The sequence below is a fragment of the Mya arenaria genome, chromosome 7, assembly GCF_026914265.1.
Source record: "Mya arenaria isolate MELC-2E11 chromosome 7, ASM2691426v1".
NCBI lineage: Eukaryota > Metazoa > Mollusca > Bivalvia > Myida > Myidae > Mya > Mya arenaria.
This window is the reverse complement of record NC_069128.1, coordinates 12,296,078-12,309,140: the sequence shown is the minus strand read 5'-3', so window position 1 is coordinate 12,309,140 and position 13,063 is coordinate 12,296,078. Positions and strand designations below refer to the sequence as shown.

Here is a 13,063-nt window from a genome sequence, read left to right as displayed (position 1 = left end):
AGGTTTTTTTTGGTGACTGTATTTTATGCACTTTTTGATGCATCTGTTTAAGAAATTAAAACATTATCTGCAGTAGTAATGCATTAATATTTCCGTAGTCATATTGTCAAGAATCAAACAAGTTTTTGTTCTACCTCGCAATTAATCAAATTGATAAATAGTAGCTATCATTTCTTGCTTTTTGGTTGACGGTGATTGTGATGTATCAATACAGTTTCTTTACCAATTTTATGGTTCATTTATTAATTGTTTTAATATATGTATTTAATCAGGAATTTTGTGTAGAGTGTAAACGAAACAAAATTGCTTCATTTCTTTTAATCTTACTTCTATAACCTGAAACATGTTATTATTAACATATATATTTGATAAGAATCTGCATAAAATATCCATGTAGATCATTATGGTCAATCGATATAGTAAGTTAGTATTTATGTAGTTTAAAATCAAAATAAATGCTACCTCACTTTCGGCATTTTTTTAAAGACTTTACTACATTCAATTTGTATTTTTGTACTTTTGTGATGCATGTTTTCAAATAAATCTTCAAGCAACCAATGTTTTCCCTCATCACGTTCTGCTCCGGGCAAACCGTCGCTTTTCCAATTTGCTTCATTGGTGCACCTGCTTTTGCAGAAATGGATCTTATTACTATCTTATTTTCATTGATAAACTGCTTCTTAGTAGTCTCTAGTTGGAGGTTTTCCCTGATTTAATGTGGCTTGGAGCATTGGTGGTTTGGCAGCTTGATTTTACAGCTTATAAGTGTTTCCGGATATAAATTGTCTGGTCATAAAGTGTTGAATATCTTAAGTAAAATAGTATTATCTTAATGTATGAGTTATTAAACACACTGTTATACAGTGATAAAATATACAGAAATTAAAGAAATGCAGATGTCGCTCAGTCCGACCAGTAGATTCAAACACAAAACAAAGGAATCAAAGTGCTTAATGGAAGCCGTAACAAATTCTTAACTTATAAGAAACGCATATCTTACTCTATTGGGCTGTATTTTCAGGTCTGCCAATCACCACCACCATTGCTCCAAACATGCTTCCCACTGGCTCCCCAACTCGTCCGCGATTGGACTGGGGCACACCCTCCACTATAGTTCATCCGCCCCCAACCGTGGCGGGACACAATTGCAAAGAGCCCGGATGGACAAACTGGATGAACAGCGCGAAACCTGTGGACGGGAATGACATAGAATTCCTACCCAGCCTTGTCAAGAGTTTTGGATTCTGTCGGGAAGACCAGATCGCCTACATTCAATGTCGACGAGTGTCAGACAAACTGAGTTTCGATGACACCGGCGACCTCCAGACCATATGTAGCACTAAGGCTGGTTTCGCCTGTTATGGTTCAAGACAACCCGACGGCCGATGTGACGACTATGAATTCAGGGTTTACTGCCAATGTGAAAACAGCGGTAGGTGTCTTCATTATTAATTACATAATAGACTAATTAACATTTGTCAAATGCATCATTGAAAAGACTAAAATTAGGTAACCGAAATCGTATTAAACGAGCGGTGGTAGGCGCACAGGTGGTTATATGAACCATCAGGTTCGACTTAGGGCAAAGACAGGGAGGTTGGTGGTGAAAAACGACTGAGATGTGTTCATTTTCATACAATGTATTCAAGATTCAAGTAATTCAATTTGCAATAATAATGTATCAAAAAAGTCAATACACACCTCAGTTGCAATGATGACTTTTAAATTGAAAGCCGATCGTAAAACAACATGAATGGTCCAGAGAGAACCCACACACTTAACAAAAACTGATGATTTTTTTTCCTTTTTCATTAAATTTATTCATATAAAACAAACATGAGGGTGGGGTGTATAGCGCCCCACCAAACATGCATTAAGAAAGCACAAAAACAAAACTAACTGAAACATATATACAAGTACAAAATATGTTTTAGAAAAGATGAAAGATGAAAGACACATATTTACACTGATGTCACTGGAAAGTTAACAATGAGCTTTATATTTATTAATTGAAAAATGTTCTTATGTTTTACTAATAACCTAACACAGTAATATGAAGGGGAAGAATATATACATATGAAGGATGAGTGGAATGATGGTTGTTTGAAACGATATGAATCTTGGTAAAAAATAAATCAAACAGTAATTTACAAGTATTTACCAAAAAATCGATGAATATCATCAGCTCGCAGGAAGATGGCTGACCGTCCAAGCTGTCAGGCCTTTCTCGTACAACCATCAACCTGAAAGCAGAAACACACACACACACACACACACACACACACACACACACACACACACACACACACAACAGCACACGAATAACCACGGTATAGAATGATTATATTATATTTAAGAAATGTCTATCGAATATACTGATTTGCATCTAAAATGGTAAAATAATGTACTTTATCGCTTTCTATTAAACAGAAATTCGACCAATATGACTTAAATTTATCAATATGTAACCTTTTAAAATCTATCATTATTCTACTTTTTATTCTATTTAAAAACCTATGAATAAGATCATTTGAAACAACACTTTTACTTTCTTTTTTAACCTCGTTTCTGGAACACCAAATAATATGTCTTGATTCAGATAAAATTATTAGGAGAACATATTTCACATGTTCATCACATTTAATGTCAAAACAGTGAAACCATTTTTACTAAAGAAATAATTTCCATTTATATTTAAATTAAATAAATACAAGCATGTTTTATTTATTGGTAGAACAACACCACATTCTATAAAAAGATGATCAATTGTTTCAGGTTTATTACAGAAAGTACACTTAGTTGGAAGAACGATTAAACCTTGATAAGAATGAGTTAACATATATGACGCTGTGAACGAGTTTAAAACAAGTATTTCTGCATGTCGGATCAATTGCTCTAGAAAAAATGTTATGGAATGAGTTTTTAAAGTTGATATATGAACTATCTTTAACACATTTTGGTTCAATTTGTCGTGTAACAAAGGAAATGTATAATTGTTTTGCCGTTAAGATATTAGGCAGAAAAGAATATAATTCTTTAAACTCTTTTAAATATGTGAGACAATTCTTATAAAAGGACGGGACAAACTCACTATGTGGAATTAAATTTGAAGCAAGTGAAAGTTTATAGCTACGCATCTGTATACCAATCCAATATGTTGTAAAATATTTCCAAGGAATATCGTCATCATTTAAATATCTACAAATATGGAACAAATAAAATGCTTTAATCTTTGACGATATACAAGGAACGTTTAAACCACCCTGACTTAAGGGTAAATATAGGGTTTTCCTTGAAATGGGTTCAAAAGTGCTGTTCCATATATATCTAAATCTTTGAAACAATTTCGATAATATTGAGGGATATCTTGGGCAAAAATATAGTACAGTATTTTAGAAACTACGTAACTATTTAAAATGGTACTTTTTCCTTTAAAAGACATACGGCGAGAAGACCACAAGTTCAAAGTATTCCTAAAATTATTAAATTGGATCACGATATTCTTTGAAAGTTATGAACATGTTTAAAAAATAAGGTAACCGATCTATCATCGGTTAAAGCAGAAATATTAGCATCAGCGTACAGCGACATTTTAACATGAAATTTACCGCCTGGAGCTACAATGCCATGTATATCATTATCATTTTGCACTTTCCTAGCCAAAGGTTCTAAACATAGAATATAAATAAAGTAACGGAGAAAGTGCACATCCTTGACAAACTGAACGCTCTAAAAAAAGACACTGTCAGAGGAGAGATAAGTTGAAGAGGTGATTCAGTCGGTTATTAAATAAACGGTTGAACCCGCACACATCTGGTTTGTAAGACATGTATATTAATGTTTATAACATAGCTGAATTTGATTATTTACTCAATTAAAATACAAAGCTAAACAACTTTATATGGAGCTAATAGGTTTGTAATTATAGAACATTTTAATGACATTTATTTTCAAAACAAGCTACCTAAAGTAAATTATCTCAAAGTTTATTCCCCAAATAGGCACATGTCCCAATGAATAATTTACAACAAAATGAAATTAATAAAATTTGCATATTGAGTTATTAATAGCTAACTGAGGATAAAATCTCAAAGTTAAATTAAATGATGCAATATTAGTTAAACTTTATATGAAATTGAAGGAAGTATGAATTTTAAAATATACTTATTGTAAGTAAATTCCAGATGAATGTCATAAACCTTTATAACATTAGATAAACGGAATAATATCGTAACATGTACCCAACAACCGGCATGCATCACTGACTTTCGGTGTAGTGTGTTGGTAGAACCCGTGACAACTATAAACATTGGTTTGACACTAAAGACACAATACCCGATCATTTAAACTATCCTTAAATAATTTTGATATGTCTATTACCGAGTTTAGTCAGAATATATGCGCTCAGAATAATAACCGCTCTTAAAGGTCAAATAAAACCATAAGAACAATACCAGAAGCAAACAAACTGACACAGGTTTAATGGCACTAATACAGACCAACACTGGTTCTATGTGACTACTACAAACCGACACAGGTTACATGGCACTAATACAAACCGTCAAAGGTTTCATGGCACTAATACAAACCGTCACAGGTTCATGGCACTAATACAAACCGACACAGGTTACATGGCACTAATACAAACCGACACAGGTTACATGGCACTAATACAAACCGACACAGGTTTCATGGCACTTATACAAACACATATCATGTTTTGTTGTCCGAATTGTTAGAATATTATTATATGCAAGGCCTTCTTGTAAGCATATTGTAATAAGATCTTCTCTTGCCTCAGTCATGTTTACAATGCCGCGAATTGAGTGTTATGTGTACGCGATTCTGATTGGCCAGTATATAGATTAACGTAATACGTTAGTCGTTTTAGCGGGTTAATAAATAGCACGTACGTCACTCCTATGCTACCGTAAATAATTAAAAACAAATTCATGAAACAGGGGTGCGCAGTTCTCCAACGTTCTGCTCTGCGTTCAGTTAAGGCTAACACTGGCTCACGTAAGCAAACTGGTGTCTGGATTGTATCCCTGTTTTATCGTCACACATGTACTGCAAGAAGAGGAACCAATTCGCAAACGTTTATTGTCGTGAGCGAGTGGTAGCCTTATCTGGAGTTAAGTTCAGTCTGGTTGAGCAATAAACCGCATTAGGGATCCTTCATTGTATTAATAAATTACAGAAACTTTTATATTTCCCTTCTAAGAAAATGGAGGCGTATACTTATGAAGCAAAACAAGATCAATACTTCCAACTATTTTGTCAATAAAATACTCGACAAAGGAAAATATATTACATTAAAGCGTACGTTATTATGAAGGTTTTAAGTAAAACTGAAAGAGGATTTTATTTGGAGAACGACACCGTACCCCCCCCCCCCCCCCCCCCCCGTCTGTATAACGATGTGGTAATTTACCCTCGCACGGAAATACCTTGATGTTAGCAGACCAATAATACAGTCACTAGAATCAATCGTCTAGCAACTACTAAACATAAAAGAAGACGTTTTACACTCAATAACAGTCTATGCTTCGTAAAACTGTTTTAAATAAAAAAATCACAAACATGGTACAATAAATCAAACTGAACAAAAGATCTGTATTACTAACACGCTTAAAGCCGCCAATGATGATAGTATGTGACGAAGATTAAGGTATATATGTATTTTTTATAGCTAAATGGTTGTCAAAATTCAATGTTATTTATGGCTGAAGTAAATAGCAATTAAAAAGAATAAACAAATTGCCATAAGTATTGTAATAACTACGACGTTTCCATGACGTAGTTTGCGACAAGGAGCTCGTCAGTGACGTCCGGTCAATCGGCGACGCACAGTTCAATGCATCTAGTACCGGCGGCGGCTCAACAGCCGCCATGGCGCGCTTGAATAGCGTCAGTGGATGGCGGGCGGCTTCCGGCGACAGGACACCCTGGGTGCAGGTCAACTTTTGGGAGCCCGTCACCGTTGCCGGCGTCATTACACAGGCTGTAAAGGTAAATATGTATGCTATATCATTCAAGGTAGAAGGATAGTGGTTCTGTTTTCAAGACATTATTTTAGGGTAATAAACGACATGATGGTTTAGATTATCATGGTGTTTTCCGAATTTAGGTAAACACGTATACTCCTCCCACTTTGTAATATGCAATCCAACCGAATTTTTACGTCAATCAGTAATAAATAAGTGAAGTAATAATGGTGTCAATATAGTTGTACTTTCAGAAATACTAATGAAATATTTTACACTTACTTTTTTTCCTCAGTTGAATCATTCCAACCGAAAAGTGTATGTTTTTTCCTAAATGAGTCGCAAACTGTAAAATTTGTTTCCCTGTTGTTTCCAACGTATTTATTCAAGGTAGACAACGCTTTTATCATTTTGCAGGACGGATCTGCGTACACCTCAAAGTACACACTATCATACAGCTCCGATTGCTCCACCTACCAGACTTACACCGCCCCCGACGGGAAACCTATGGTATGTACACAGCTGGATAGGCATTTTTGGAACTGAAATACGTATGTTTTAAGGGCGAAGCTACGCGATGTTAAAAGCTGTTAAAACGTTATCCGCACAAGAACAATAGTACCAATTCTTACACGTTGCATCTCCTTAGTATCCCTTTTTAATTAATGGATTTAACAAATATGATTCACAAGTGTTTTATCGATCTAAATTATATTTAATATCTCAAAATTTGCGATGAACGATGCCGTAAATCACGTTGTTTACTAAAATAAAGATCGGAAAATCGATGCATTTATTTCTGAGTTTAGTTATGCAATAAATAATAGTTCTCAATCAGCTACGCGCCAATGAGTGAAACAAACAAGTCCCTGGCCGGTTTCTTAAGTTTATTAAACACGGTTGCCATAGTATTATTATTATACGACGCCATTGCATTCTACCAATATCAAGTCAACACGTTTATGCTCTCAATGTCATATATAACATGAACACATTGAGGATAATTAGGAAGACAATGTAATGTAGATTCTCAAATGATTAGAGAAAAAATATGATGTTATCATATTCTCATATATAAGTACAGAATTGATATCAAGTATATATATATATATATATATATATCTGAGTTTTTAAACAGTGTAACACCATCCATCGTTAGTTTAATCCCTTTCTTTTCTTTTTTTATACCGTTAGCGTTTGTAATAATAACACATATCGGATATAAAAGAGCTACAATATGTCTACAATCTACCCATTTGCAGGTTTTCGAGGGCAACACAGGAGGCTCCGGCGATGTTGGACATATATTGCTTGGAGAGGTGATGGCTGTGTGTGTGAGGTTAAGTCCAACTGAATTTACCGGCGCTCCAGCCCTCAGATTTGATATCCTTGGATGCCGCGAACACAGTAAGGTTCTTGGAAACCTTCATACAGCATACTTACAATGTACACAACATATCGATTAAATCATTTTAAAAACAGTTTCAAACCTTCAATCACACACCACACTTTGCCCTTATAATAAACATCTAGACATTTAAAAAAAGCCATACCAACGTGTCATCACTTTCAATAAAGTATTTTTTTTTCAGTTCCCATTGAGCTTTTGACCACAACCACCCCCATGCCAACACCAAGTGGACATGTCACCGGTGTCACTACCGTAAGCAGCAACATGACCACGCCCATGCCCTACATCTGCGTTCCTGGATGGACACCGTTTATGAGCGTTGACACGCCCGGAGCACTTAACACCTGGGAGAAGAGCGGACCAGGTGACACTGAAACGATTGCCGAACTCCGGAATTTTCACAGTTTCTGCGCCAAACCAACCGGCATCCAGTGTAGAACTAAGGTGGACAAAGTTCCGTACACGATGTCTTTAGATTATGAAACCGTCTGCACTCTTGAGAAAGGATTTGAATGTTTGAATTCCGCACAGGGTGGCATGGAATGTGGAGATTATGAAGTCAGCTTTCAGTGCGACTGTGGAACAAGTAAGACCTAAAAAATGTTTTAATGTTTCTCATTCCGCGACCAACGCGAAAAATCGGCCCGCTAGAACTAATTTTATTACTTGTGTGTATTTTATTTAATTATTTTCAACAACCAAGCTCGGAGGAAACTGAATTTGTATTAATAACATTATATCAGTCCTTATAATTCAAATAATTAAAACATTTTATTGACCGACCGACACAACTTGGTCATTGAAGGTAAAACACAGACTATTTAAATTCTTGCCAAAGCATTTATAAAAAATAGACATTTTGATTGAGTTCAACTGAACATTATATAGATATATGTTTGTAGCACCTCCGTCTGCGCTGTTACTCCTGTGTACATCTCAGAAAGTGAATTTAAATCCATCTTAAACACCTTATTGTTACTTATGTTTCAGCCACACAATTCCAAACGGCAATTCCAAGTGTAACCGGTACACCATCGGCTCCCAAACCCGCTTGTGGATGGACTAATTTCATCAACAGCTACCCAAGAACACCAACAAGCACCGGTGATTACGAAACGATTCATAACGTCAGGATGAAGTATGAGTTCTGCGAGTTTCCCGTGCGAATCGAATGCAGGGATACGGAAACGAAACAAGACTTCAGGACTATCAGTCAGGCAGGTGTATCTTGTGATGTCAACCGAGGCCTTGTCTGTGAAGACAAGGGTCAATCTGGAGGAAAATGCAAAGATTATGAAATTAGACTGTATTGTGTTGATGCATGCAGCTCCACAATTATTCCAACAGGACAAGCCACCGGTACACCGACTCTCACACCACCCAACAAGGTGACCGGAGCACCGACCTTGACGCCACCAGGCCAAGGTACCGGTTCGCCAACCCTGACACCACCAGGCCAAGCCACTGGCACACCAACTCTGACGCCACCAGGACAAGGCACTGGTACACCAACCCTGACACCACCAGGCCAGACCACTGGTACACCAACCCTGACACCACCAGGCCAAGGTACCGGAACGCCAACCCTAACACCACCAGGCCAAGCAACTGGTACACCAACCCTGACGCCACCAGGCCAAGGCACCGGTACACCAACCCTGACACCACCTGGACAGGCAACTGGAACACCAACTCTCACTCCGCCAGGCCAGGCCACTGGTACACCAACCCTGACACCACCAGGCCAAGGTACCGGTACGCCAACCCTTACACCACCTGGAGGAGCTACCGATACGCCGACCATCACGCCACCAGGCCAAGCCACCGGCAAACCGACCTTGACACCACCAGGTCAAGCAACCGGTACGCCAACCCTAACACCACCAGGCCAAGGCACTGGTACACCAACCCTGACACCACCAGGCCAAGGCACCGGTTCGCCCACCCTGACACCACTAGGCCAAGCCACTGGTACACCGACTCTGACACCACCTGGACAAGCGACTGGTACACCTACCCTGACACCTCCAGGCCAAGGTACCGGTACGCCAACGCTGACACCACCAGGCCAAGCCACTGGTACACCGACCCTGACACCTCCAGGCCAAGGTACCGGTACGCCAACTCTGACACCACCAGGCCAAGCCACTGGTACACCGAGCATGACACCACCTGGACAAGCCACTGGTTCACCGACCCTGACACCACCTGGACAAGCCACTGGCACACCAACCCTGACACCACCAGGCCAAGGTACCGGTACGCCGACACTGACACCACCAGGACAAGCCACTGGTAAACCGACCCTGACGCCACCTGGACAAGCCACTGGTACACCAACCCTGACACCACCTGGCCAAGGCACCGGTACGCCAACCTTGACACCACCTGGCCAGGCAACTGGAACACCAACTCTCACTCCGCCAGGCCAAGCCACTGGTACACCAACCCTGACACCACCAGGCCAAGGTACCGGTACGCCAACCCTGACACCACCTGGAGGAGCTACTGGTACGGCGACCATCACGCCACCTGGCCATGCCACCGGCAAACCGACCTTGACACCACCAGGTCAAGCAACCGGTACGCCAACCCTAATACCACCAGGTCAAGGCACTGGTACACCAACCCTGACACCACCAGGCCAAGGCACCGGTTCGCCAACCCTGACACCACCAGGCCAAGCCACTGGTACACCGACCCTGACACCACCTGGACAAGCGACTGGTACACCTACCCTGACACCTCCAGGCCAAGGTACCGGTACGCCAACCCTGACACCACCAGGCCAAGCCACTGGTACACCGACCCTGACACCTCCAGGCCAAGGTACCGGTACGCCAACCCTGACACCACCAGGCCAAGCCACCGGTACACCGACCCTGACACCACCTGGACAAGCCACTGGTTCACCGACCCTGACACCACCTGGACAAGCCACTGGCACACCAACCATGACACCACCAGGCCAAGGTACCGGTACGCCGACACTGACACCACCAGGACAAGCCACTGGTAAACCGACCCTGACGCCACCTGGACAAGCCACTGGTACACCAACCCTGACACCACCTGGCCAAGGCACCGGTACGCCAACCTTGACACCACCTGGCCAGGCAACTGGAACACCAACTCTCACTCCGCCAGGCCAAGCCACTGGTACACCTACCCTGACACCTCCAGGCCAAGGTACCGGTACGCCAACCCTGACACCACCAGGCCAAGCCACTGGTACACCGACCCTGACACCTCCAGGCCAAGGTACCGGTACGCCAACCCTGACACCACCAGGCCAAGCCACCGGTACACCGACCCTGACACCACCTGGACAAGCCACTGGTTCACCGACTCTCACACCACCTGGACAAGCCACTGGCACACCAACCCTGACACCACCAGGCCAAGGTACCGGTACGCCAACCGTGACACCACCAGGACAAGCTACTGGTAAACCGACACTGACACCACCTGGACAAGCCACTGGTACACCAACCCTGACACCACCTGGCCAAGGCACCGGTACGCCAACCTTGACACCACCTGGCCAGGCAACTGGAACACCAACTCTCACGCCGCCAGGCCAAGCCACTGGTACACCAACCCTGACACCACCAGGCCAAGGTACCGGTACGCCAACCCTGACACCACCTGGAGGAGCTACTGGTACGGCGACCATCACGCCACCAGGCCAAGCCACCGGCACACCGACCTTGACACCACCAGGTCAAGCAACCGGCACGCCGACCCTGACGCCACCAGGCCAAGGAACCGGTACACCAACCTTCATACCAAGTTCAACACGTTCTACTTTGGAACCGTCCATGATTTGCAAGGAAGGATGGACGGACTGGATTAATTTTGGAAATCCAGCAAAATCTGAAGGAGACTTCGAAACTTACAATAGCATACCAGGTATTGATTGTTTTTGCATTGCTCAATTTTATTGAAGAAGTCTTAAATGACGCGGCCTGCCAGTCAAACCAATTGATCGGTACCCGACTAATCAACACCAAGATAAGGCGGGGCTGATTATTGTCCGTTGCTCTCCGTCATGACCTCCGAAAATCTGCATTAATCAACTTTAGTGTTACACGCTGTTGGCTTCTTTATTTATTCTGATAAACTAAGTAAACAACAGCATAAAATTACGCAATGTAGTCCTCATTTTTGAAAAAAAAAGAAAAGCCGAAGTACTGACACTATTACTTCCTCTTGCTCCTCTAAATATGCATAATTTAGTACTTGTTTGAAACAAAAGTGAGTTTTAGTACAATACTTCAACCCTCGAACTTTACTTCCTTTAAAAAAACAGAACAACAAAAAGCTTATATAAGTAAAATTCAGCTATTTTCGTACGTGGTAGCAGATATCTTATCGGCTTATCAAGAGCAATCCCTGCTTATTAGGGTTTTACTTAGTCAGCTTTTGGGCACACAATTTATTGACAAAAACGAAAAATCTTTCATTAACATGTTCAAGGTTATCCGAATACCTGTGAGGAAGTCGTGGCCGCAGAGTGTCAGATCGCATCTACCGGTCAAAACTATATGTACTCAGGCCAGGATGTCTCGTGTAGTCCAGAAGGCTTAGTGTGTGAGGACGGGCCTCTTCAGAAGTGTGTCGACTACAAGATTAAGTTCTTCTGCTCATGTTAGTATTAAATTACTCATGTACAATAAACCTGACTTCGGATTGCATTATTTTTGATTTAATTGCAATCCGTTTGGGTTACCCGCATTCCCATAAAAAGGTTTTCATGCTAATACAATGTCAAGTCCGTTTGTTTTCTGTGTATTTCGTCATGACCAATTAAAACTTAATGTAATAATGTGTTTGTATTTGTGATGAGCTCATTTATTCGATTATCAGTGCATGCGTTTACCAACTTATTCTATACACTGTACGTTTATATGAAACTGAAAAACAACAACGTAGATCATAGAAATCTGTGTATACTGCAGTTTGTTCGGGGTAACATGCGCGTAAACTTAGTTCGTGTAAATGCAATATCACCGCTGTAAGAATGATTCAATCGTAGGAATTATTATTATTGTTTATATGTATTTTTATAACATTTTCAATAATGTAGCATAGTAAGCTTGAACAAAATAACAGTAACATTGTTTGCAGGCCACACTGAGATGACCACACCTTCAGTCACGACCATCGTGAAGCCTCCGCCAGGCATGGACAATGGTACACCCACAATGACCCCGCCATCACAGAACACTGGTAGTTATTATATTGTTTAATCATTTTAAGTGATTTCTATAAATCTTTTTTTTCCCGTGTGTGCCGGTGTCATAAACAACTCAAGACCACACTGCCGCGTAATATCGTTCAACAATCAGTAATTAATATAATACACATTCATTGTAAAAAAACCTTTCTGTAGTAAACCTTAATACAACTTTAACCTTCTTGGCTTAATTTACAACATTCTGATGTGTGTTCACAATAAAGCACATGTATACATGTTACTAGGATATTGCAATATATTAACGCTTGTCATGAAAACCACAACACGTTTGCTACAATAACACAAATCCACAAATATCCTAATCATACACCAATCACAGTGTCTACCATATATAGTACATGTTTTATTGAAATTTAACTGATCAGCAAAAAATCATATTATTATATACTAAACTATTATAGTTTT

At 40.5% G+C, this 13,063-nt stretch overlaps 1 protein-coding gene across 1 annotated transcript in view; it reads left to right on the top strand.

Annotated features, from left to right (window-relative positions):
- The window catches only part of LOC128240920 (mucin-5B-like), a 67,295-nt gene that overhangs the window by 16,900 nt on the left and 37,332 nt on the right, over positions 1-13,063 (top strand). The window contains exons 29-38 of the mRNA XM_052957915.1: positions 1,022-1,432; positions 5,804-6,012; positions 6,405-6,497; positions 7,250-7,394; positions 7,580-7,984; positions 8,389-8,721; positions 9,868-10,440; positions 11,218-11,310; positions 11,878-12,048; positions 12,529-12,630. Of these exons, the coding sequence (XP_052813875.1) occupies positions 1,022-1,432; positions 5,804-6,012; positions 6,405-6,497; positions 7,250-7,394; positions 7,580-7,984; positions 8,389-8,721; positions 9,868-10,440; positions 11,218-11,310; positions 11,878-12,048; positions 12,529-12,630 (2,535 nt within the window). The remainder of the gene's footprint in view (positions 1-1,021; positions 1,433-5,803; positions 6,013-6,404; positions 6,498-7,249; positions 7,395-7,579; positions 7,985-8,388; positions 8,722-9,867; positions 10,441-11,217; positions 11,311-11,877; positions 12,049-12,528; positions 12,631-13,063) is intronic.